This window comes from Gadus morhua, chromosome 23 (assembly GCF_902167405.1).
Source record: "Gadus morhua chromosome 23, gadMor3.0, whole genome shotgun sequence".
Classification (NCBI taxonomy): domain Eukaryota; kingdom Metazoa; phylum Chordata; class Actinopteri; order Gadiformes; family Gadidae; genus Gadus; species Gadus morhua.
In genome coordinates, this window is record NC_044070.1 from 18,200,652 (window position 1) to 18,228,492 (window position 27,841).

The 27,841-nt window shown below is 50.4% G+C and overlaps 1 protein-coding gene across 10 annotated transcripts in view; it reads right to left on the minus strand.

Annotated features, from left to right (window-relative positions):
* The window catches only part of LOC115536946 (microtubule-associated protein 4), a 73,028-nt gene that overhangs the window by 27,761 nt on the left and 17,426 nt on the right, over nucleotides 1-27,841 (minus strand). For 7 of the 10 annotated variants that reach the window (XM_030348436.1, XM_030348435.1, XM_030348442.1 and 4 more), the window contains exons 2-7: nucleotides 26,361-26,546; nucleotides 23,626-23,682; nucleotides 9,754-9,855; nucleotides 7,957-8,019; nucleotides 5,880-6,005; nucleotides 967-2,298 (exon numbers count right to left, since the gene is read on the minus strand). In XM_030348436.1, coding sequence (XP_030204296.1) covers nucleotides 967-2,298; nucleotides 5,880-6,005; nucleotides 7,957-8,019; nucleotides 9,754-9,855; nucleotides 23,626-23,682; nucleotides 26,361-26,544 — 1,864 coding nt within the window. In that variant the 5' untranslated portion in view covers nucleotides 26,545-26,546. The remainder of the gene's footprint in view (nucleotides 1-966; nucleotides 2,299-5,879; nucleotides 6,006-7,956; nucleotides 8,020-9,753; nucleotides 9,856-23,625; nucleotides 23,683-26,360; nucleotides 26,547-27,841) is intronic. The other 3 variants (XM_030348437.1, XM_030348438.1, XM_030348441.1) reach the window with 3 other exon arrangements.

Genomic DNA, 27,841 nt, shown 5'->3' on the forward strand with positions numbered 1-27,841 from the left:
AGAAGTGACGAAGGCTTCCTAGGTAAGAGGAGTGATGACGTCACTCACCTGAGGCGGAGCAGCAACCGGGTGGAGGTCGTTGGGACACATGGAAAGGAGAAGAGCAAAGACACGCCGTCAACCTCCATCCTCTGTTTACATTATCATGTGAGTGTGTGCGTGTTTGAGTGTCTGAGTGTTGGTGTACTAGTGTGTGTGTGTGTGTGTGTGTGTGTGTGTGTGTGTGTGTGTGTGTGTGTGTGTGTGTGTGTGTGTGTCTGTTAAGTTTCTACACGTTGCATTTAGGCAATTTGAGCTCCCACTACTACGATCTTCTAGAAGGAAACAGGGGTTAGAAAGACCAGACGGTGGCGGTTGATTGGACGCAGCGCGGAGAGCGTGCAGGGTGATCCCCAGACAGAGAGACACAGAACACAAACCCGATGCAGACGCCACCCTCCGGTCAGAGCAGAAAGAGGAGTTAATCTGTGGTTGTTTGGTGAAGGAAAGAGTTTCTTTCCCCTGAGGCGGGTCACATTTGTTAACACGGTGATTAGTAGCAGCAGCCCTGGACAGCCCGGTGTTAACACATCCGAGGGGAGAGGTGCATTGTGGGTCAGACAGAAGACAAGAGGACTCAGGAGTTAGTGAAGAATCAAACCAAACCTGGAGGCATGCCCTCCGTCCCAATCGGTGAGTGTTAGTAAACTACACCCAGCGCTGGAGCAGCCAGCCCACCACCGACCAGACGCCCACATCTACAGCCATGCAGGGGAGGGATTGTACGGGGGGGGGGGGGGGGGGGGGTCTAGATCGGCGAGTCCCTAGCGGACACCACGTGCCCTCCTAGTCCCTAGCGGAGGCAAGGCGCCCGGCCGCGGGACGACAGGGGAAACAATCATAAAGCAGCGCTGCAGCTCTGCTTTATGATCTGATTCAAATTGTTTCCCGCCCTCCGTTGCGCCCGGGGCCCCGCCCCTAACCAACCTTCCATGACGGGGGTCACGCCGGGGGCCACAGCCGGGGCCTCCAGGGGCTCATTGAGGCCGGGGAAGAAGGGCTTGGCGGCGGGGTTCAGGTAGGACCCGGGCGAGCCGAGGGGCGCCTGGGGGGAGGAGGCCAGGGGGGCGGGGCAGTCCCGCGGGGGGGCGCTGGACGGGGGCCCGCCGAACGTGGGGCTCTTCAGGGAGGAGGAAGAGGAGGAGGAGGAGGAGCGGTGCTTCTTGTTCGCCGTGGCCTCGTCGGGGCGCTCGCGGGGGGGGCCGCGACAGTCCTGCGCGCTGGTTCTGGGGGACCGCAGGGGGGCGGGGCCAGTGGCGTCCAGGACCACGCCCGGGGGGAAGGGGCACCCCAGGGAGGCCGGGTAGTCGCCCAAGTCGAACAAGTCCCCGCTGTCGCCCGCCAGCCAAGAGCTGTCAGAGGGGCCGGTCGGCCTAGGCGACGCCCCCATCTTCAGGTATTGGTCGGGGCTGAGCTGGGAGGCGGGGCTGAGGACGGAGGGGTCCGTCAGGATTGGGTAGGGGCTGTAGGACGCCATCAGCACGCCGCCTGCGTCGAACAGCCCGCCGTCCAGCTCGTCCCCCGTCACTCCGTCGTCGTGCTCGTGGGGCGTGGCAGAGAGAGAACGGGCGGGGCCGGGGCTCAGGGGGGAGGAGCCGGCGGGCATGGTGAAGGGGGCAGCCGTGGCCTTCAGCCCGCTGCTCTGGACCGGCAGGGGGGCCGGGCAGGAGAACAGGTCCCGCTCCGGGAGGTCCGGCACCAGGCCCTCCTCGGGATGGAACGCCTGGCTCCGGCCGTTCCCGCCCGCCTCCGTACCCGGGAACGGCTCCTCCGGGGCGGGGAGGGAGGGGGCGGCCGCCCCGACCTCCGCCGGCCCCTGGGGGCCCGCCGGGAGGAAGGGCTCGGCTGTCGCCGCCCACTCCTCCGGAAGCTTCTTCCTGCTCTTCCCCCTCTTCCCGCGGCCCCCGTTCTTCCCGATCTGCTCCTCCCATGCCCCGTCGACTCCCGGACCCCCCTTGTCGCGCCGCGGCCCGACCCGCTGGTAGGGGTCGTCGGCGGGGGCGGGGCCCTCACTCGGGGCCTCCGTCGCCTCGGGCTGGTCCCAGGACCCCTCGTCCTTCTGCCTCCTCTTCTTCTTCTTCTTCTGCTGCTTGCGGTCCGAGGCCTCGGCCTCCTTCTCGTCGCCCCCGCTCTCCCTGGGGGGGCGGGCGTCCGAGGCCAGCTGGTTGGCGTGGCGACTGATCACCGTGGAGACGCTGTCGGTGAAGGGGAGGTCTGCGGGGGGGCAGTGGGCCGTGTCCGACCACAGGGGGGAGGCACCTTGGTGTGTGTGGAGGAGAGGTAAGAGTTTAACACGGAGGGCCGGTGGGGGGGGGGGGGGGGGGAACATCATGCTGACACACGTGCGCGCTCACACGCGCTCGCGCACACGCACGCCCACTTACACGCGCGCACACGCTCACTTAGGCACACACACTTAAACACGCCCACGCTCCCTTACACACGCGCAGACGCTCACTTACGCACGCGGCACACACGCTCGCAAAATCATTTACTGACATTATTTACTGACTGAACGCGTTACCCAAAAACAAATTATCCACAGCATTGCAATCTTTCAACAGAACGCAGAGTGGGAATCCTGTTTCTTTATTCACAATGTTTGATTGTAAGAATGCGACCCTGGAAGTGATCAACTTCATGCTGAATGACTCACCGAGGTCAAGATAGAAATCACAAATGTCTAACTTGTTTGCAGTGTGGAAAGATTTTTGGAGTAGGAAAGAGTCATTAAATCTATTGTTTTATTTTTAGTGGACCTGGTGGCTACATTACTCAATGATACAGACAGATTGATACCTTTTCTTGTAATAAAACCTTTAGATCACTTCATCTAGCCTAGCCTTCGGGGATTGTTGGTAGATCTACAAATGCTAATGAGGAAGAGGCCAGCTCACCATCCATGACCGCCTCAGGGCAAACTCTGTATCACACACACACACACACACACACACACACACACAGCAAACTCATTGAAACACCAACAGAACACGGACACATCAAGTACACACACGGCCCAACGCAACGCACACACACAATTCAACTCAGGAGGAGGCTCTGTTTGCTTAAGACAGAAGACTAGCTTTCAAGCCAGATATTCGATGACTTCTTCAACAGCAAGGATAGGTCTCAGTCTGTGAGCTATCGCAGCTCTCCCATGATGCCACTAGGGGACCAAAGCCAAAAACCTATCAGGCCCGCTGCCAGTCCCAGTAGGATTTCGAGAACGCCAAAAATTAAAAAGTAACTAATATTTTCATTTCATTAATCTGGGTAACCTGTCAGCAGAGCTGGTCTGTTGGGGCTTTGCAGAACAGAGCTCGACGGAGCAGAGGTGTTGTTGCTAAGAGGAGGAGATTAACTCGCCGTTTCTGACACTTTCAGTGTTTGTGCGACTGTGTCTCTGTGAACATGTCTGTGTGTCTGTGTATATGCGTTAGTATGTGCATGTGTGCGAGTGTGTGTGTGTGTGTGTGTGTGTGTGTGTGACAGTGGGTGTGTGCGCAATAACCCGGCTCTGCCATTCAATACATTATGAACAATGCTGTTGTTGCAGCAGAGGCGGCAAGGGGGGAGAGAGGGGGAGAGAGGGGGAGGAGACGAGGGGGAGGAGGGGAGGGGGAGAGGGAGAGAGGGGGAGGAGGGGAGGGGGAGAGAGGAGGAGGAGACTGCTGCATTGTTGAGTCACTACCTGAGAAGTAATGACACACTCACTGCTTGGCGGATGACCCTAACGCGGCACCTGATGAACACATTAACCGGGCGGGAGTCAATGCTCTGTGGGCCTGATGAACACGTTAACGCCTCGTGCCCAATGCCTCCGTCCGTTGACTGATCCCCATTGACTTTGAATGGGGACGGACGCGCAATGCATTGTGGGTCCGTTCACTCCGTCAAAAAGTTGAAAGATGTTCAACTTTTTTCGGCAGCGACGGATCCGTCATCCAATCAGATCGCGTATGCAAATGTGTGCAATGTCTCGGGCTCTGACGACCCCGGAAAGCTCCCCCATCCGTCTGCCAAGCCTTCCGACGTCCTTTGACTGACGGTGCAGTGGGCATGAGGCGTAACCCGACAGGGTCCACGCCCTCTGAGCCTGATGAACACATTAACCGGGCAGGGGTCCAGGTCCTCTGGGTCTGATGAACACATTAACTGCAGGGCTTGTGTTGTGTTGGGTGCGTGTCACGGTGGACCGTGGCTCTGAGACTGAACGGCTGCGGTCTCCGTGGAGACGGGACGGGACCAGACAGCTTGTCGACACATTTCTATCACCCGTTTTTTACCCATTTTTAGATGGAAGGCATGGCTTTTTATACACGGGCCTTTAGAGCCATCGGATATATTCCAGCTGTGTAGCAAAACACACCTCTGACAATAACTCGCCGCACGCACACTGTGTGGACGCCGTGGGTTGGGGGGGGGGAGGAGGTTTGGGACGATGGAGTGATTCGGTCCGTCGGTCTCAGCTCATCCGGCCCTAGATGGACCAGATGGCTGAGGCAGTGTCGAGTCACGGAGCAGACGGCTAACAGCCTAGCGCCCGGGGCCCCCCCGGTCTGTTCCCCACCCGTACCCAAAGCTCCATCGAGCTCCCAGGACACCAAACCACAGCTCGACTGGGGGCTCAAACCAACCCCCAACTGCTGCTTCTATTACCGTATAATTATTAAACCATGCGTCTTTCATACTAATTCCTTTTGATTAGGTTGTGTTTTAAATTCACAAATATTTCTTTCGATTTCATCAGAGCTACTGCGCAACCGAGAACTTAAAGTCAGCGTTTGGTCACCAGATGCTCTTTTATACACACGACAGCGTCCTTTCGGTAAAATACTAAATAGTCACGAGATGCTGTATTATACACTATTATACACACGATATATATATATTATTATACACACGATATAGTCCTCCTTTATTTAAAATACTAAAGAAAGTCTTGAGATGTTGTGTTAAACACAACCGATATAGTCCTCCTTTAAGTAAAATAACAAATAGTCCAGAGTAGCTGGATTATAAACCATTATATAGTCCCCCTTAGGGATGGGTCAGAATATTTGATTATTCGTTCCCGAGGGTCAAAGTCGATATTTAACATTTGGACCGTTAACATTTTTTCCCATTCAAATAAACAAGAATTAACGGACAGAACTAATGTTGGACAGGTGTACAAGGGCATTATCCCACATACACCATGGTCACTTGCCATAGAAAATAAATGAAGACCATTCATTTATAGGGGGATTATTTGTTTATCCACACGGCGGTTGTGCGCGCAGAATTATCGCCATAAGAAAATTTGTTTGATCGGTTGCCATGGTTATCTCCGGGGGGTAAATTTGCAGTTACAATGTTAACTAGCGATGTTGTAAGCTTACTGTTACATTAAACTGTAATCAGAAAAACGCGGTTGAATGCTATAGACCCCGTGGTATAAAGCATTTTTCACAATTGACCAGCTCCCGTTTTGAGGGCTGAACAGACAATTTGACTGGGACTACTTTAAGATATTAAGTGATTTCTTGCCAATGATCCATGGCTGCCTTTGTGAATGTCGGCACACATCGAATAATCGATTATTCGTTCATAACACCCACCGATTATTCGACCATGAAATATTGGGAGTTATTCACATCCCTAGTCCCCCTTTAACTAAAATACTAAATAGTCCCCAGATGCTGTGTTATAAACACACAATATAGTCCTCCTTTAAGTACAATACTAAATAAGGCTGCCAGTGATCTAGGCTAATAAACTAAGTCAACCCTCTTGCTGGAGGTGCAGCAGGCGCTATGAGAGGTACCAAAGGGGCGGTCATCCACAGGGTGGAGCCTCACCTGGGGCCAGGTTCAGGGGCCCGCGGGGGGCCTGGGGCTCCGGGAGCATGGGGCTGTGCTGCTGAGGCTCGGCTACGCTGGGGGGCCGCTCTGCTGGGAGCGGGGACACGCCCACCTCCATGAACCCTGGGGGGGGGGGGGGGGGGGGGGAGAGAGAGAAAGAGAAAGAGAAAGAGAGAAATAGACAGTTATAGCTACACATCCATTTTGCGATGGGCATTTGTCACAAACCTGTCAAGCATGGAACATCCACTGCAGGTTATATTTTTGAGTTTATTCATTTCGAGATTCCTGGCTTTTTATACATGGGCCAATAGAGCCATCGGGTGCATTCTAGCTGTGCAGTAAAACACATCCAGAAGTTGATTGCTAAGTAGAATTCTAACAATAAATCAATTGTACACTTTCCATGTGGACATGATGCCCACGGTCAAATAAATGAAAAGTTTCTTAGACAAAGGTTTATTATAGCTGTTGACCATGTAGTGACTGATTCCACCTTTTAAATAAGTGATGATCCCGGAACTAAATTATCAATTTATGTTGTTGCTGAACTGCTGCAGGGTGGCTGGGGTGACAACAGAAACCAGCAAGAATGTTGACTGGGAAAGGTAGGAAATACAGTGGAAAGTGAGGAACTGTTTGTTATGGCAGACATAGAAAACATGGTGGCAACGTCTCACTCTTCCAGCCTGGAGTGAGAGACGGTGATATGATGGGGATTAGCTGTCAGTTTCAAACAGATGCTCATTTGAGAAAGACAGAAAGAGACAGAGACAGAGAGAGACAGACCAAGAGAGACAGAGAGAGAGCAAGACAAAGAGAAAGACAAACACAGAGTGAGAGAGCGAGAGCTACAGGGAGAGAGGGAGAGAGCGAGACAGCGCGAGAGATAAAGAGAGTGACCTTAAAAAATTATAAAAAGGTATAAACAAATAATGCTTTGGCAAATTAGGCCGAAAGAAGGCGAGACAGAAAACGTGGAGATGACGGGAGGAAACGAGCGAGGAATGACAAGAAAGTAAAGCTGGAGACGGGCATCAGAGACAGCAAGGCTGAAGTAAACATTACGTTAGAAGGACCAATAGGAGAGGTCGAATTGATGTCATATTGCAGCGTAGAAACAATTTTGCACGCAAGAGAGACTGAGACCGTAACATTGCATGCATACAGATAGAAACTGTCTGTCTACTCGTGTATGTGGTATGTGTGCGTGTGCGTGCGCACGTCCTGAGCCGTAATTCCATTGACCCAGAGATGACAGAACTCATTAAGGACACAATGAGACACTTGCTGCGCAAACTCAAATACGCTGTGTGTGTATGCGTGTGCGCCCATGTCCATGTGGCTGTGTGTGTGTGTGCGTATGTGTACGTGCGTGCGTGTGTGTCAGTGTGAGCTTGTAAGTATGTGCGGCAGAAGTGTTTGCCACCCACTGTCTCTCTCCAGCCGTTGGCCAGTGACAGATTAACAGGCCCAGCACTGACTTCATACAGTCAGACGGTGATGGACGGCAGCAGCTCCCGACGGTAATAACCGTAACATGTCACAGAGGAATGAACTACGAACCTGCTGAACCTCCTACTCAGAAGTATTAGCATTGTGTAGCGTCTCGTGTTATCCTAGCTATCTCTGTTGTATAAGGGGAATGGGTTAACCTAGCGATTGTTGGTGCTTGGCACTTGGTTCTATGAATATCCTTACTGTACCGACAGCGATATATTGTGGTTTCTCTTTTTCTGAAAAATGTGCTCATTGTAAGTCACTTTGGATTAAAGTGTCGGCTAAATGCACTAAATATAAAAGTGAATGTATGAACATCTACATCTCAACGTGAGCTGATAAACTCTCACTCTAATTCTAGGTAAAGAGTCAGGATTGTAGGAGTGTGGTCTGAAACTCCATAGTTAACATCAGTTAACAGCACACCATTAACCTCGTACAGTTAACGCCATACAGCTGAGTTAACCTTGTACAGTTAACAGCATACATTCAACAGAATAGCTGACTGCATACAGTAAACCGAACTCAGTGACCTCCATACAGTTAACCTCAGACAGTGAGTCAGCCCAGCTACCTGAGGAGGCTCCCATTGGACTGAAGCCCATCAGCTGTGGGCCGGGAGAATGAAGCATGGAAGCTAGTGAGGAAAACAGAGAGACATAGAGTTAGAGAGACATAGAGTTAGAGAGAAAGAGAGGCATCGAGTTAGACAGAGGGAGACAGAGTTATACAGAGGGAGACAGAGAGAAAGAGAGATTAAATATATTACAGTGTGCAATAAAAGAGGGAGGGGATAAGGCAGAATATAAACCAAAAGAAGAGAATGAGGGAAAGAGAGGGGTTGTAGAGAAATGTGTGTGTATTTCTGTTTGTGTGTTTCTCTCTGTATGTGTTCATGTGCATCTATATATGCGTGTTTCTGGATTTGTGCGTCTGGCCCGCTCAGTCAGACAGTGGGAACAGAAGGAGAAAAGTATGTAGATCTTCTGCTTAGATGAACAGACACAAAACCACTGCAGTACATTCAAACTAAACTCCCCTAAAGACGATAACCCAGAGAGAGAGCGAAGAGAAAGCCAGAGAAGAGACACAGAGAAAGAGAGAGGCACAGAGAAAGAGAGTGGCACAGAGAAAGAGAGAGGCACAGAGAAAGAGAGAGGCACAGAGAAAGAGAGAGGCACAGAGAAAGAGGGAGACGGAGAAAGAGAGACACACAGAGAAAGAGAAACACAGAGACAGAGACACACAGAGAAAGAGACACACAGAGAAAGAGAGAGACACAGAGAAAGAGAAACACAGAGAAAGAGAGAGAAACACAGAGAAAGAGAGACACAGAGAAAGAGAGAGAAACACAGAGAAAGAGAGACACAGAGACAGAGAGGGGGACACACACACAGAGAGAGAGAGAGAGAGAGAGAGAGAGAGAGAGAGAGAGAGAGAGAGAGAGAGAGAGAGAGAGAGAGAGAGAGAGAGAGAGAGAGAGAGAGAGAGAGAGAGAGAGAGAGAGAGAGAGAGAGAGAGAGAGAGAGAGAGAGAGAGAGAGAGAGAGAGAGAGAGAGAGAGAGAGAGAGAGAGAGAGAGAGAGAGAGAGAGAGAGAGAGAGAGAGAGAGAGAGAGAGAGAGAGAGAGAGAGAGAGAGAGAGAGAGAGATCCTTTCGTTGGTTTTTCTGAACCAGTATTGGAGCTTTATTGCCCCAGAATGATCCAATCCTCTCCAGAGAGGCCAGGGCTAGGGATTAGGGTCTGAACTAGGGGTTAGGGTCTGGGCTAGGGATTAGGGTCTGAACTAGGGGTTAGGGTCTGAACTAGGGGTTAGGGTCTGAACTAGGGGTTAGGGTCTGAACTAGGGGTTAGGGTCTGAAATAGGGGTTAGGGTCTGAACTAGGGGTTAGGGTCTGAACTAGGGGTTAGGGTCTGAACTAGGGGTTAGGGTCTGAAATAGGGGTTAGGGTCTGAACTAGGGGTTAGGGTCTGAACTAGGGGTTAGGGTCTGAACTAGGGGTTAGGGTCTGAACTAGGGGTTAGGGTCTGAACTAGGGGTTAGGGTCTGAACTAGGGGTTAGGGTCTGAACTAGGGGTTCTTCTGGGTATCACGGTCTGAATGGGGTTCTGTTGGGGGTCACGGTCTGAAGGGGTTCTGTTGGGGGTCACGGTCTGAAGGGGTTCTGTTGGGTGTCACGGTCTGAAGGGGTTCTGTTGGGGGTCACGGTCTGAATGGGGTTCTGTTGGGGGTCACGGTCTGAAGGGGTTCTGTTGGGGGTCATGGTCTGAAGGGGTTCTGTTGGGGGTCACGGTCTGAGGGGGTTCTGTTGGCTGTTAGGGTCTGAGGGGGTTCTGTTGGCTGTTGGGGTCTGAGGGGTCATGCTGGTACCTGAGAGAAGGTCTGAGGCCATATCTGGGGGGTCCACGCGAGGCCGGACTTCACCGTGGGGCTCTGGACGGCCTGGCTGCATCGTGGCTGTCACCTTGGACCCTGCAGGGGGAGGGACAAACACAGTACGTTAACAACACACACACACACACACACAGACCAAGCTATAGAGAGCGCACGCACATTAACACAGTGACATCGGAGAAAGGCATGGAGAACACACGCTCACACACGCTCACACACACACGCACGTGCACACACTAGCGCTCACCTGCTGAGTTTGCTCCAAGAAGCAAATAGCCCAGTCCCATGCAGCACAACATCCAGTGCAGTAGCAACGAGCTAACAAGCTGCCCTGCTCCTCTATCTGAGTCTGTCTGCACTGCTGCCTCAGCTGGCTGTGAGCTACCAACGCTGTGAACCCTCAGTCTCACACACACACTCACACACGCACGCGCACACTCACACGCACACTCACGGGCGCACTCACGCGCGCACACATGCAGAGTCAGAGACAAACACGCAGAGTCACAGACACACACACACAGACACACACAAAGTCAGACACACGCACTAACACACACAAAGTCAGACACACGTACTAACACACACAGAGAAACACAGACACACACCCAAAGTCAGACACGCACACGCATCCAAAAGATGGGCACAGAGCTGATCTGAGCGCATGCGATCAGGGTGGGGGGGGGGGGGGTGACAGGCTGCCCTGACGCAGCACATTTCAGGTCCTCGCCTTCACCACCAGACCCTCCTCGTCCTCTCCTTTACTGCCTCCTCTCCTCCTCTTGATCCTCACTCTGTGTGCTCCTCATTAGCCTGCTCCTCAGTTCAACTTTTAAAAACCTAGGTCCCTAACACACACACGCACATGCAGACACAAACAGTCAGACACAAACAGTCAGACACAAACAGTCAGACACAGACACACACACACACACACACACACACACACACACACACCCTTATCTGTAGTTGCAGGAGAGAGTACAGGTGTGAATGCTGTCCAGGGAAAGCCTCACTCCACGAGAGTATCAAACAGAACCAATCAACACGTAAACGAAGCAAACCTCCACATCAACGAGTGGACGGAAGCCTCCCCTCTCCCGCAGCCAGCCCCAGCCCTCTGTGACAGTGAAGGGAGCGGACAGCGCGCTACCTACAGTCACAAATGCTTACACGTATTGGGTGACACACAAACCCACACACACACACACACGCAGTCTGGCATGGCCTCTCTCTCTCTCTCTCTCTCTCTCTCTCTCTCTCTCTTTCTCTCACAGACCTTGGGCGAGCAGCTTCCCGCCACCCAATGGGAGGGTCAGCAATTGATTCAAAAACAGTAGAGTGCGTCCTAGCTCTATGGGTCCACGTGCCTGCTGAGAGAGTGCGTGTATGTGTGTGTGTGTGTCTGGACATCATCAGTGACACATGAGCAGGCAGGTGCGGTCTTAACAACCCTGGTGCGGCATTGACATGACTGTGGAGCAACCAGAGGCCCTCCACACGGCACCCAGGAAATTTCCCAACGTGTCTTTATGGGCGCGTCCTCCGTCAAGAAAGTGGCAAGAAGAACTAGCAAACCTAAAACCCAAAGCTAAAAGACAAGCTAAAACCCAAACCTAAAACCAAAAGCTAAAAGCCAAAGTTAAAACAAACCTAAATCCCAAACCTACACATACAAACCTAAATCCCAAACCTAAACACATACCTAAAACCAAACGCTAAAACCGAAAACTAATCCCAGGGCTAAAACCTAAACCTAAAACAAACCTACATTCACAAGCTAAAACAGAAAGCTTAAACCCACTGCTGCGTACGAGTCCTGCGTAGCTGAGCAGCCTACTGGGACCAGAGTGACTCAGCAGATCTTTGAAGGACACTGCCTCACTGGGAGGTAGAGGTGTCTTATCTGGCATTAGGATGCCGTCGCATGAACACGGCAGCTCATCGGGAATGCCGAGCTGACCTCTAACAACACAGAGACACTGAGCTTCTGGTGCATACATGGAGTGGGGTACCATAACTTATTTATGGATTATTTGTGTATGTATTGTGGGGGGAATTAAACCAGAAACAAAACACTGTACTGCGAGTTCCAGGAATAGCTGACCCTTACAATTGTAATCAGGAATCTTTTGAATTAAATATAAAGTTTCTCCATCTCATGCCTTGCTTTAGAGATGCCGTATTTCAATATTAAACAGGGAAACCAGCTGACACGCTTCCCTCCCAGAAAGAGGCACTAGACTTCTGGAGTTGATCCAGGAGAGTCCAGCCGCCTTACGTAAGACTGTCTGCTGCAGGGATGGACCACACGAACCACTTCAGGGAGACATGCTGTGTGTGTGTCTGCCTGCCTGTCTCTGTGTCTGTTAACAACATGCAAATGCGTTCCCACACACATGACAAATAAATGGGCACATATGACACACACACACACACACACACACTCTGCATTGTAAGAGAATACAAGGCATTTCTCAAGGCTGAGAACAGCTAGGATCAGAGCCATGGGGGCCACTATGCAGCCCAGAAGGCGTACTGAGTCAGTAGATACGGCAGCCGGGACAGACGGTTGGGTTCTTCACGTGAGGGTGACACTGCACTTCAGTCTCAACCTTCTCCTGTTGTGCTTGATCTTTCTATTCTTGATATCGTTCAATTAAAAATGTTTTAATATATTGGGTATAACCTATATTGTGCTTTAGACATCCAGACCAAACACTTTAGATTTCCCATCGGTGCTTCTGTCTGGTCACACTGGGAGGGACGGGGGTGATGGGAGGGAGGGAGGGAGGGAGGGAGGGAGGGGGGAGCCGGCTTGGCGGTCGTCTGTGTGTGCGTCTCGGCCCTCGACTTTGTACCTCGCCCGGATGGGCCACGCGTCTTCAATCTGCCACGCATGAGCACTCGTGTCCTGAGACTTGCTTTTGGCACGGCTGGGGTGCACACACACGCAAGCCTGCACGCACCATGGAGAGGCACGAATAAAATAGCATTGACGTGTGCTCTCCATGCCAAGAACACACACGCAGAGCTTTTGTTTTTCTGTTGTAAGTTGGCCGACCCGTGTGTGTGTGTGTGTGTGTGGGTGTGCGTGTGTGCGTGCGTGTGTTTTTCAGGGGTCCCTCACTAAAGGGCTGGCCCGCTGGAAGGCTGTCTGTGGTCTGAGGGAGTAAATGTCACTGTTTGTTTGTGTGTGTTGGAGAGTGTGTGTCTGGGTCTGTATGGGTCTGTGTATGTGTGTGTATGTGCGTGACTGTCTGTCTGTGTGCACACTAAATAGAAGAGAAAGAGAGAGCTGTTATTGCCATCAGCGTCCTTTCCTACCCAGTCCGTTTCCTAACATTGGTTCTCAAAGTGGACTTTCAAGAACTTCATGGAGTGTGGTTCAGTTTCCATTTTCCAAACCACCAGCTCAGAACCTCACAACCTGTATCTAGGTCAAACACAAGCACGACTACATCTGTTCAAGGCCGACGTCTGGGGGATAATAACCACCACTAGACTAACTAACCCCCACTTGACTCACTAACCACCACTAGATTAGAGTATGCTGGATGGGCTGTCAGTGTGGAGCATGATCTGATGGGCAGTCAGTATGGAGTATGATGGATGGGCTGTCAGTGTGGAGTATGATGGATGGGCTGTCAGTATGGAGTATGATGGATGGGCCATCAGTGTGGAGTATGATGGATGGGCTGTCAGTATGGAGTATGATGGATGGGCTGTCAGTATGGAGTATGATGGATGGGCCATCAGTGTGGAGTATGATGGATCCATCATACCATCCACCAACAGCCATTCGCCATTCTTCCAGCCCACACTCATAAGTTGTAACTGAATCAATTGGCTCGGCCCGTAGACTTCTTCCAGCCCCAGCGCCTCCATCTGCTGACCTTCACCCCCTGCTGCTGGTGACTGTGGAGCAGCGCCCGCTCCCTGCTGCTCCTGGTGACCAGGGGGGAAACCTCCTAAATCAACAAGAAGCAGTCTAATCTGGGATGAGCTAGTGCTAACAGGCAGCAGCGCTGAGCTGACTTCCTCTCCCCGGCCCCCAGACGACCCCGCCATGCCCGCCTCCAGAACAGACTGGGGGTCCGGCCCGGAGACAAAGCCTGGTTCATGAGGAGGACAGTACTGCAGTGGGCACGCACACACACCCCTACAGACACACACACACACACCCCTACAGACACACATACACATACCCCTACAGACACACACTCACACACACCCCTACAGACACACACTCGCACACACCCCTACAGACACACACTCGCACACACCCCTACAGACACACACTCGCACACACCCCTACAGACACACACACACACACACACACACACACAACCACCCCTACAGAGACACTAACACCCACACACACAAACCCACCCACAACCACGCACATGTCTGGATGTTATGTCTTTTACATTCTGTGCATCATAAGCAGTCCCGCTCGACAGAGCCGTCTAGCAGATTTAATATAACGCCCGTATCATTTCAAGGCTTAATATAATCACCACACAAAGAGTGACAATCCCAGTAGCGTCTGAGCTCCAGCTGAAGGTGGAGAACGTTTGATTCTCCAGGCGAGAGGAGAGAGAATCCAGTGAACTGAGAGAGATTCAAGTGGGGTTCACCACCCAGAGAGGAGAGCTACTGCTGGGACTCAGAGAGGAGCTCTGACTTGACCAGGACCAGGCATAGACCAGACCGGACCAGAGCCCGAGACCAGGACTAGACCAGACCGCACTAAAGCCCAGATAGGCCGGTCAGGACAAGGTGATGCAACAACGTCCAAAACACGATGTCTGTGCTGCACACAGATATATAATTCATTTTGTTTGTAGTTAACAGCGTAGATTGACTTGGAACAATAACCTTCGCTGCAGTGCTCCTCAAATCAAGTGACAAAAGATGAATTACTCAAATAAATATTCATCAACATGATATATTCTGGATAGGCTTGGATCAGCTGGAATAAACAGCAATACCATACAGTTGAAAGGACTATGTATTGAAGTGTACTAATGACCCCTTTCAAACATGCCGATGCAAATATCTATATATCTATCTATCCATGAATATCTAACAAAACATTCTGTCCAGAGAGGAGCTCTACATAAACACATGATGGTTTGGTGCGGCTGTATTGATGCGTGTGTGGCTTAAAACGGCCATGCAGCCTGGCATCAGCATTGGCCCATTACGACCCTTGCCTTCTGAGCGCACGCGCACGCACTCCTCTGTGTCTGAGTTTGTACATCTCCAGCGGTTATGTCACCACATCTCCCCCCTGTCCCCCTCCTCTCCCCCCTGTCTCCCTCCTCTCCCCCCTGTCTCCCTCCTCTCCCGCGGGTCTCCCATCCTCTCGCCCATGTCTGGCTGTCTGTCTGGAGCTCGGGGGAGGGGGCGATAAGCCATCCAAGTTAAATCGGTAAACATCGTCGTGGGCACTTCCTTCCTGACCGGCCGGTGACCCCCCACTCCTCCTCCTCCTCCTCCGTGCTCAGTCACCAGAAACAAGAGGCGTGCTTCACGGCGCCCCCCCACTGCCCTGTGCAGAACCAGGGCCGCACGGAGGGGCCCGTCGGGGTTAACCTGTGACACCGCGTGTTGAGGGGGAGGAGAGGGAGGGGAGGGAGGGAGAGGAGGAGGGCGAGGAGGAGGAGGTGAAGGTTGAGGGCGAGGAGAGTGTGGAGCGTGAGGAGGAGGGCAAGGAGGAGGAGGGGGACGAGGACAAGGGCGGCGAGGAGGAGGAGGGCGAGGACGAGGGCAAGGAGGAGGAGGAGGAGGGCGAGGACGAGGAGGGGGACGAGGACAAGGGCGGCGAGGAGGAGGAGGGCGAGGACGAGGGCAAGGAGGAGGAGGAGGAGGGCGAGGACGAGGGCAAGGAGGAGGAGGAGGAGGGCGAGGAGGAGGAGGGGGATGAGGACAAGGGCAAGGAGGAGGAGGAGGAGGGCGAGGAGGAGGAGGAGGAGGGCGAGGACGAGGAGGAGGGCGAGGTCGAGGACGAGAAAGGCGAGGACGAGGAGGAGGAGGGCGAGGACGAGGAGGGCGAGGAGGAGGAGGGTAAGGGAGAGGAGGGTGAGGAGGGCTGTAGACGTCTCACTAGCGGTCTGATGTGTTAGTGTTCTTTGTGTGTGAGAAAGAGTGGAAGAGAGTGAGTGGCACACACCCACAGAAACAGAGACAGAGAGAGTAAGACAAAAAGAGGGTCAGAGAGAGTGAGAGAGAGTGAGAGAGAGCGAGAGAGAGCAAGACAAAAAGAGGGTCAGAGAGAGAGCGAGAGCGAGAGAGGAAAATCAGAGTGCAGCAATTTTAAGGAAAAGCCCAGGAGGATTTCGAAGGGGTCTGCGTCTGTGGGGGGTCTGCTTAAGGAGGGGCACCGTCTGACAAATGAGGCTGACTGACTCAGGGAGGGGGGGGGGCTTCGGAAGGTCTGAAGCTCCTGTTGCTGACCTCCTGACCCTGCTACCTACAGTGTGAGCCCATGAACTCTCCCTCCGTTGTGCTCCAAGGCGTGCATAACCAACAGAGGCAGACCAACAGATCACACACACTGACGCGCCTCTTCACACACACACACACACACACACACACACACACACACACACACACACACACACACACACACACACACACACACACACACACACTCCGTGGTTCTGCCTCGATCTAAAGCCGGAGGGAATTACGCAGCCTTCCAGCTCTGGGGATTACCAGTCCCCCCCCGCATGAATATTTATTACACATTATTTCACATAGAGGGAGACAGAGAGAGACAGACAGGGAGAAGATAGAGAGAGAATCCACAAAGAGTAGGGACAGTAGATATAGAGAGAGGAGAAGAGAGAAATGAGAGAAGAGAGAGATGGTACTAGTAGATACAGAGAGCGAGAGAGAGCGCGAGGGGGAGAGAACTAGAGACAGTAGCCAGGGCTGCTGTGAACGAGCACCCAGCGCCTCCCAGTGTGACGCTGGGGTAGAGACAGAGAGGATTTAGTAGCAGAGGAAAAAGCTGATTGTCGTAATGCGCTCACTGGCCGTCCGCCCTCCTGAACACAGTAATAACGTACCCAGCATCTCAATGGCCCCTGCACGACTACGCTTCTGCATGTCCATGTGATCTCTTACACAGCCCCCCGTCATCCTCTAAAACGCACACACCATCACCATGTTCTCAGTTGATGTGGATTAATATCTCTCCTCCTCTCCCGGGGCAGGGTGCAGCTGGTAACCCAGAGGCCTACGGAGACAGGGTTGCGAAGGTCTGTGTTGCTTTGTTTCTGCCTGTCTGGAACCTTCCCAGCTATCTTCCCACCGCCCTGACAACGATCACACATCTTGAGGGAGAGGACACACACACACACACACACACACACACCTATATATTATAGTGGAGATATATGTGCTGTTGATATCCCAGGAAATCAGAGGAGCGCACACACAAACACACAAATTATGTACTCTTCAGTTATTTTTGTTGACCCGTTTTGACTGTTTTGTTTAAAACTTATAAATATTTTATAATACTACAACTACAATGCATGAGAGTGGGGGCATTACGTTGTGTGAACATCCATTTTCTCCTTCTCAGTCTATTTATGACTTCATTACCTTTTCCTTTAAAGTACCTGAATGTAAGGTATTGAATCTGGTGTTTTGAGTCAGCAGTCTGGAATTAAAGTTGGCTATCCCTGCAGATAGTTACACATTATGATGGTTTGTGATGTAAGGCACACTGGATTACTGGCTTATTTTCCGAACATTTTCGCACCCTCCAAAAAGTAAAATACAAAAGTCAGACACAAAAAACCCTTAGTATAAGCCTCCTGGCTGTTTTTCCGTTTCCTATCTATTCTGAGTCCCTCTCGCTCCGTCTATCTGAGGGCTTTAGAGCACTAAAGTGCTGTGTCATCTTAGGGGAGCGAGGAAGAGCATAATAACGTGACTGCAGACGACAGGGGAGGTAGAGGGGATATTAGGGACAGAGAGGCCCGATCTGAGCGGGTTAGTTCAGGTTTAAGAAGAGAGAGAGAGGCAGGTGAAGGAGACTTTTATTAGAAAGAGTGCGGACAGACAGAACAATCAGTCAGAGATACAGTCAGGCAGATAGACAGGCAAGTCTACAGAATCAGAGACAATCTGTTAGCACTATCGGGAACAAAAGATAAATAAAAGCAAGACGTAATTATATAATACCGTTATATAGTATCGTTATACAAGATATAGGAATAATATGATCACTTTCTTTTGTAATGCAACGTACCATGACAGTCCAAACCAAATGGCTGGATTATGTTTAAGGGGTCAGAACCTTAACTATTAATTAATTGCATTTATATCACCTTAATGAGACCCTTTACATACAGAGTGTGTGTGTGATGTCACATCTCGTCCACCACTAGTACCAGAACCTAACCCCATCTCCTCCAGAGGGAAAGGTAGTGTGGCTCTATCTCATTCCTGCTGCTGTTCATCTAACAGTACTTCAACTACACAGTATGGTGTTTAGGGTGTGTTCGGTAGTCAAGCTATGGAGTTGCGGTAGGGGGCCAATGGAGGAGAACAATTAAGAGGACACATGGAGACGTCACAGTCACTCAGGTAAACCAAACATCAGCAGTGAACTTATCGTTTCATGTATATACTTCGGCTCAGTGATTGTCTATTCTAATCGTAGGCTTTTCTGTGCTGTCTGTATACAAGTATGTCTTTACTCTTTATACCAACACAGACGTGTACAGAAGTAAGAGACTTAAGGTAGGAGGTGACTACGGTGTGAACAAGGGTTAGCCAACTAGAGGGTAACAAACAAGGTGTCACAATCGCTTTTAACACACAATCCATTAGGAACTTCAGATTAGTTTTGGCATACAAGTGCAGAAGTGTGTGTGTGTGTGTGTGTGTGTGACACTAAAGGAACAGGATTGCTCTGACGGGAGGTGATGACAGCGGAACAGGGCTGGAAGGGGCTATGATCCATGTGCGTGTGCGTGTGTAGCAGTGACACGCTAAGAGTTTAAAGGAGTTTTAAGAGTGTGTGGTCCTCAAACATGCCGCCATCCTCCTTAGAAAGTGCATAAGGCTTGGTAAAATGAAGATCCATATAGTCTGTACTCTGTATAGTCTAAGATATCATCTTTGGGTTATATTTTATATATTGCTATAAAGGTAATGCGATTAAGCACTGAAGAACTGAAGAACGGAGTCACAGTGTTAAAGCTACCAATCTGCTACTTGGTCATTATATTCATGTTACTTACAAAGCTAAGAAAACTCAGAACATCACCAACTAAGTATTGACTGTTGGGTTAAAGAAAATGCATAATATGTGACTGTCATCAATATTGCACCCAGTGTGTTTATATGTTAGTGTTTGCGCACGCGTGTGTAGGGAAAGTGCAGAGAAGCTGAAGCAGCTGATTGTTAGCTCGACACGACGGTGGACGGTGGCTCTAGTCCTCTGAAGCATCCGATTGGCCAACACACAGGAGGGGGGGAGGGAGAGAGACAGAGAGACAGAGAGAGAGAGAGAGAGAAGTAGACAGACCGAGACAGAGAGACACAGAGACAGAAAGAGAGACAGAGACAGAGAGTGAGAGAAGTAGACAGACCGAGACAGAGAAAGAGAGACACAGAGAGAGAGAGAAATAGACAGACAGAGAGACACAGAGACAGAAAGAGAGACGGAGAGAGAGAGAGAAATAGACAGAGACAGAGAAAGAGTGAGGAGAGAGACAAGGAGAAAGAAAGAGAGACAGAGAAAGTTGAAAGGCAGTTGAGAGGGAGTGAGGAGTGGATAAATTAAATAATGTCAACCGAAGTTCAAAAAGGGGAGAGAAAGGAGGGGCGGAGGTATGTGTTCAGGTAACATGTGATGGGGAGACACAAGGGAGGAGAGGGAGAAAGGAGAGTAGAGCAGGTTAGTGAAGCTGAAAGATCAACTGTTAACTCAACAATCCAACACTCCAATGCATGTAACATCACTAAAGTACTATATGAGGTCCAACACAAGACTGTTTGAAAACTAATGTGATGCATCAGTGTCTGGGTCTATGTTAACCTTTGTGTATACAACACACCTTTACAGAGCTTATCTTGATGAAACATGCAGACAGTATATGAAGTCATGCATGCATTCCCATGCTTCCTATGCAGAGCCCTCATTGCATTGCATTCCTGTTATTACATGCAATGCAACACACACACAGATACACAACATGTACACAATGATCTAGTACAGCACTGGCAGAGAAAAATCCACCAACACTCTCTCAATGACACACACACACACACACACACACACACACACACACACACACACACACACACACACACACACACACACACACACACACACACACACACACACACACACACACACACACACACACACACACACACCTTCCGATGCCCTTGCAGAATCCAGCTTACGTTCTAATTCTCTGACCCAGTTCCTAGTTTTCCCGCTCTCCTCTGTGGCAGCGGAGAGGTACATGATGAACGAGGTACGTGAATGGGATTCCTAAACCAGGCCAGATGTTCTGCATCCGAGAACGCTTCAACTGCCTCCCTTTAAGGCTCACTGTAGTCCCTGATGTCTGCAGAGCCCAACTGGAGAGGCTGCAGAAGAACAGTGTGGATACACGCACACATCGTACGGTATGCGAGCGCCGGGGCAGAGGGCTAACGACACGCTCAAAGACCGGAGTCTGATTATAAACTGACTCCATTTTCACTTCACTAATAAAATAAACAGTAAACTATATCCTTGTTTCAATCCCATTTGTATCTTGGACCAGGATCAGATGGAAGTCTACATCAGGATTTGATGACTGAGTAGTCTTACCATTGTGTTTCGTCTTAACCCCGCTATCTTTGCTGTATACGGGGAATGGGCTAACCTAGTGATTGATAGGGCTTGGCACTTGGTTCCATGTATCGATGGGGATATATTGCTGTTTCTCTTTCTTCTGACAAATGTACTTATTGTGAGTCGCTTTGGATAAAAGCGTTAATGCCCTAAATAAATGTAAATGTAAATACAAGTGGTCCTCCAAAGGTGAGGAAGTAGAAAAACGTCTACATCACAGTGGAGGTAACAGCACAGAAACCGTCATGCAACTGGAAGACGATTGAATTCTACAGTAAGAAAGGAGTTGTGTTTGAGAGTCTATGGGGGGGGGGGGGGGGGGGGGCAGTGTCTAGACTACGGCCAGAGCTTTACAGCCGACAGTCAGATCCGATCCCTCCGTTGACAGGCAACACTCGTGACGCAGCTGGGGAACAGCTCTGATTGTGCCAGGGGACATCTGATTTGGCCACAGATAACATTGTCTGGTCGTCTGGAACACTAACGGGTTGACCGAAGAGGAGGAACCGATTCACTTTGCCAAAGCACACACCATGACCCCCCCGCCCCAATCAGCAATCTAAAATCTCTACAATATTGTGTAATGCATGCGTGCATCTATATGCAAGTATTTGTTTAATGCATTGTAAAGTGAATCATTTACACAGTTTCCATCTCTTCTTAAAACGAATGATGTAACTCCCTTGAGCAATTCTACTACTAAACTCAACGATTCTCCATCATTTTGCAGTCTGCTGGCATTAAACTAAATGTAATCTGTTGACGGAGGCTGTCTCCTTCCTTAGGGAGGAGTGGTCTGAAGTCTGAATATGAAAACATCTCAACCCAAAACCCTCTGGCTTTATGGCCGTACATCTCATTACGTACACAGAGAATCGCTAAAACCCTTCCCCGCCGGGGTTGGTGTTTATACCGACTGCCTTTATGTTGTGCTTATTAAGCTGAATCAGTTTAAGTTTGTTATTCCAACTTGTCTGGTGTTGTATCGTCAACACCCACCCGTGCTCAGTCACACTAGAGTAGAGAACAGAAAGAGGGGAAACGCCACGGTGATGAGCCATGAGGCCTTCTGGATCTAGATACTGGGTCTGGATCCTGTAGCCAGGGGCCTCACTGTATCACTAAACATTGTGTTTTCTGCTCCAATAGACACACATTTTAGTAATTATCAAACAAGGATTATGATTTCCAATGTATTTTCATTGCCTATATTTTCCGCACTGTACAAGTGTTATTTCTTCATCAAGTTTGAGTAGACTCTGTATCCAAGAAGCTTAACCCTCTCAGAAACATCAAACTCCACCACAGGCCAGGAGCTCCACACGTCCACACACACCGTGGTGTACTTATATAAGTGTCCTCGAAACTTAACCCTCTCTCTGACACGGACGTCCACCGCTGCACAGATGGTGGAGTAGTGCAGCGAATGGCAGGTCGCGGATGAGGGGGATTAAGTGGGTTTGCATCCTTTAATACGTCCACGTTTACCAAACGCTCGTTTTTTGAGGTGGTTTCCCTGTTCGATAACTAAAAGTAGGCCCTCGGTCTGCCGGAGAAAGCATGCCACCGTAGTGGTTGGAAAATGAGGGGAGATTCAATTGGTAATCTGCAACCTCATCACTAGTGGTCACCTCCACTTTACACACTGGGCCACGGTTTTATTGTTCGTGCACATGCACGTGCACGCACACACACAGCGACACTTTACAGGAGCATTGAGAATAAGAGAGGGGCCAGCCAAGCAGTCCACATGCCACCAGCCCAGGAGTCGATCCCAGCCGTGTGTTGTGAAATATGCGCTGATGGGGCTGTGGTTAAGGGAAGTGGGCTTTGATTACCGTCACACTGTGGTAAATGTGGCAGTACCATGCACATTTCTGCTTTCTTTCTATAATTGATCACTGTGATTCAACAGAGTACATTAAGCTTCATGAGGAGGGAAAGGACGAGATGGAAATAAAGAAAGTATAGAAAAATGGTTAAGGGAGATTCATCTGCAGCTGTGTTCGTGATGTTGAATGATACGCCGAACTGAGGGGAATATCAAGTCTGACCAAGGAGACACCAAATGTGCATGCCACTGGCCCATGCAGAACCTCTCCATGCCGTCACATGCATTCATCTCACAGATGACACAGACACACACACACACACACACACACACACACACTTGCATGACAAACCCCATGTGATGAGAAACAAGGACGCGATGATAAAGTAAGGATAAAAAAAAAAGGGTGACAACAGCTGACATAAATTACCATGAAATAAATCAAAATGGTGGCTCTCATCCACACACACAAACACATGCATCCTGGCCAACAAAGAGACACACACACACAGCCCTACAGAGCAGCTCTCGTACGTCTGTTCCCGAGCAAGCACCACCCATAGGACTCATTAGCTGTCATTAACGCCCCTCCCTGGGAGACGCAGCCGCTCTGCCGTCAATACCCCATCTGGAGGGAACAGAACCCCCAACCGGTGACGTAGCGCATGGCACTCCTGCTTTAATGGCTGTCAACAGCCACCCTGTCCCCGCTGCAGGGGGAGCTCAGAGGCAACCACTGTGGATCGTTAGCCTAGCCGCGCAGAAAGGCTAGATAATTGTTTACAGTTTGGTGGCATTTGCCTTGAATGGAACGACTTTAATAAAATCAAGTGAGCGATAAGATACACGAGTCTGCGTCTGACCGCCAGCGCAGGGTGGAGCTCCTTTGAGATCTTCATACCGATTACGCCACCTCCGTGGTTGTAGTTATCTACTTTAAATGTGTTTGTGCTCATGTGAACACCATTGCAAACACACACACACACACACAATTGTGCCGACGCACACACACACACACACACACACACACACACACACACGCACAACTAAAACCAACTGAGATGGGAGACAACAGGAGTAAAACAAGAGTCCATGAGGGAGGAATGAGAGGCAGAAGGCGTTTTGCAGGGTATCTTACCAGGCTTTTGTGCCCCTTCAGCTTTCTTCTCTCCGTTTGCCAATGCAGTTCCAATGTCTGCATACACACAAAGTCAAAGCACATTTTACAACCTGTTCAGCTGTGGGGATGAACGCATAACGTCATTGGGACAGAGCCCAGTCAGACCAGCACCCAGTCAGACCAGCACCCGGTAGAGGAGCGGCCCAGTGCTGAGTCACTGCACCAATTCACCCCCCCCCACCCCCCCCCCCCACCGCCTTAGAAGGGTCCGATATTGACCTATTCACATCTCACACGCACACACAGACACATCTGCTGACGGAGGGCGTTGACCGACTGTCCTGTCGTGTTTGTCCGCGCGTGTGTCAGAGCGTTGGCCATTTCAGCACATCGACCGCCCGCCCTGAGAGAGAGAGAGGAGAGGAGAGGAGAGGAGAGGAGAGGAGAGGAGAGGAGAGGAGAGGAGAGGAGAGAGAGAGAGAGAGAGAACGAGAGAGAGAACGAGAGAGAGAACGAGAGAGAGAGAGAACGAGAGAGAGAGAGAACGAGAGAGAGAGAACGAGAGAGAGAACGAGAGAACGAGAGACAGAGACAGAGACGAGAGAGAGGCCCGTGGGCCCACTGGGGCAAAGTCAGACCATCACAACCGCAGAGACACACACAGACACACACGGGCACAGAGACACGTGCACAGACACACACAGATAGACAGACAGACAGACACACACACACACGCACAAACAGACAGACACAGACAGCGCACAAACAGACAGAGACACACACACGTGCACAGACAGACACACTAATGCACGCACACAGACACACACAGGGCAAATATGCCTTGGCAGTGTGAAGGGAAAACAGTACAATATAAAAGGAGGGGGCATGAATTGAACCTGCTCACCCTAAATTCCATAACATTCACGTAACTTGTGCATGTGTTCTTGTTAGTTAACAGCCTTCTAATTAAATGATGTAATATTCAAACATGATGATCTATTTGTCACTCTGGGTGCTCTGATCTGCTGAACCACAGTTGAGTGGCCCACTCTACTAACCTTTAATACGGGACTAACACACGCAGGACCAACGCAGGACACACACACACACACACACACACACACACACACACACACACACACACACACACACACACACACACACACACACACACACACACACACACACACACACACACACACACACACACACACACACACACACACACAGTCCAGAATAAAGAATCATGGTGAAATTATCCAACATGGTCGACAGGGTCCTGTTTACAACGCGAGTAAAGCGATGTGTATTTTAGGAGGGGCGCTTGTGATGTGACCCATATTCTGTCCCTTTGCTCACTATGTGTAACAGCGGATGAGATTACACACAAGACCCAAAATGGTGCCCACTGCCCAGGAGTTTCCAACAGTGGACAGTGGAAAGGCTTGATAACATATCAGATCGGCTATCGGGTCTAACCCCAACTCTATCGTCCCACAAAGATCCTTTACTTTGAAAAAACAATATTCACTCCAACATAATCGTTACATACATCTCAAAGACCATAATTGAAAAAAACATTTATAGATCTAATTACGGAATAGGAACAGGAATGTAGCATTTAGCACAAGGCATCACAATAAGTATAAATTAACTCTGGCCAATCCAGTCATAGTTGGACTCATTAAGGATGGATTAAGTGCTCTACTTGAAGAGCAGAAAGAGAGTCTGAGACATCTCAGGGTTGCCCAGAGGGTATATTTACAACAGTGGGCTTCGATTGGTAATGCCGCGCAGAGACAGAGAAGTGACAAGCTTAAAAAACAGTCTCATCACTAGGAAAAACACAAGGGTAAAGAAAACTTCTCAATGTGCTCTCGTTTGCACCGAAGGGTTAAAAGCTGAGTGACCTCAAACAAGACGGTCAGCTTTGCCCAACGGAACTGAATGGCACCTAGACAGATCCAAAATGGCAGCCAGGGGCCCGGCGTGCCTGATCATTTGTGTCAGTTATGGGAAGCTGCTGTCCGCGTTACATAAAGATGCTTTTGGCTTAATGCGGGGCCTGTCACGTTGATCGAATCGGAAGCTGAACTGCAGCAACAAACAAATCAACGATTCTGAATCAATGTCAACCAGGGGAGGGAGAGGAGTGATATGATGGCACACAGGACTAATGGACAAGAGTGGCACTCTAAAACAAACGGCATGGGACTACTAATATTGAATTGTCAAATGTCAGAAGAACAGCACTAAAACCAAACAAAACACATCCATAAAACTAAACAGAGAGAACACACGCATTCAAGAGAGATGATTAATATGATTAGTATTAATATGATTCAATAATTAAATCACCATGCTGTATCTCTTCCTCTGGTCTAATGTAAGTTGGCTAGAGCGTTTGGCTTCATTGAACTGTGAATCTCAACCCACACTTAACTATACTATGTAGTGCTATAGTAGTGTCTTCTGGGTTGGGGGACCCAGCCTTGTATCGCTCTTATTATGAATCCCATTATGAAGTCTACCCATCCACCTGGTCCCGGTTCTGACCCGGTGCCCCTTTAGACCCAATCTACCCCTCCCCCCCCCCCCCCCCGCCGGTCCCTCCTCTAGCCCCAGCAGTCTGGACACCCCCCTGGCGGTCTGACCCCCCCTGGTCCCCCTGGTGCCTCCTCTAGCCCCAGCGGTCTGGACACCCCCCTGGCGGTCTGACCCCCCCTGGTCCCCCTTCTAGCCCCCCTGGTCACCTGGTGCAGTGCCGTCGCCGTCCAGCAGGGGGATGTAGTCCGTCTTGCCCACAGTCTCCCCGATCTGGTCGTCGAAGGCCTCGGCCTCCAGCTGGGCCACGAAGTCCCGCTCCACCCGAGGCTCTGGGCCGGGCGCCGCGCAGTCGCTCAACGCATCACTGAGACTCAGGTCCAACTGCGCCATGGCTGGGGAGACAAGAGGGGGCCATTAGCATGGGGCTTCAGAGAAAGCAGGGAGAGGGTGTTAGCAGGGAGCATTAGCATGGGGCAGTCCATGCTAATGCGTCAGAGACAGCAGAAAAAAAAAAGAGAGCGAGAGAGAAAAAACGGCCACACCTCTACAACGGCAGCAGAGATGGAGAGAATGCGGTGCGGCTGTCAGAGGAGGCTGGGGGGAAGGTGCAACGCCACTCGGTACCACACGGGGGCAGAGTTCCACACGTTTTATAAAGCAAGTATTGTTTGGAAGCAAGAGAGCAAGCGCAAAACACACACACACACACTTCACTAAGTAGACCCAGGCCAGGCCTGCTGACCAATGGCAGTAGAGCGGCTTTGCAGAGTCATGTTGAGTCATCTTTTGTAACATAATTCCAGGTTATCACCGCAGCAGGCCATTTTTATTCCTGATCTCCTGCTGTGGTCCTCAGGACTTATGAAGACCACGTCACCTGCTCTGGTCCTCACAACCATCAATACTGGACCACTTCATGATGGTTAATTTACTTTGCTTGTTCCCTTCTCCTACCCTGCACTTCCCTACCTCCATTAACACCCCCCCCCCCCCGAGAGAGAGAGAGAGAGCGAGAGCGAGTGAGTGAGAGAGCCAGCATGTGCGTGCTCATTGACACGTTTTAAAATTCGGCAATGAGGTACGATTTAGTTTGAATGAAAGTAAAGTAAAAGTATGGAATGTTAGATATAGCAAAGTGTGGCAATGGGCTTAGGCCTACGTGTTAAACATGGAATGATGATTAAATTTGATGGAATGATGATTAAATGTCTTTATTTAAACAACGGAGAGAGAGAGAGAGAGAGAGAGAGAGAGAGAGAGAGAGAGAGAGAGAGAGAGAGAGAGAGAGAGAGAGAGAGAGAGAGAGAGAGAGAGAGAGAGAGAGAGAGAGAGAGAGAGAGAGAGAGAGAGAGAGAGAGAGAGAGAGAGAGAGAGAGAGAGAGAGAGAGAGAGAGAGAGAGAGAGAGAGAGAGAGAGAGAGAGAGAGAGAGAGAGAGAGAGAGAGAGAGAGAGAGACCACAGCAGGAGATCAGGTAAATAAGCGGCCGTACATCAAGGAACAAAACCAGTACAGGCCACAGCATTTGAACTGGGAAAGACCAAGGTGCCCAATGTGACATCCCTGTCTCCAAGTGGGCTGGCCCAGTCGGATTACTAGGATAGGGCTTTGGAGAGATGACCCCCACTGGTGCAGCGTGCCAACAGCTAGCTGCACAGGGACAGGGCTAACAACTAGCTGCACACAAGC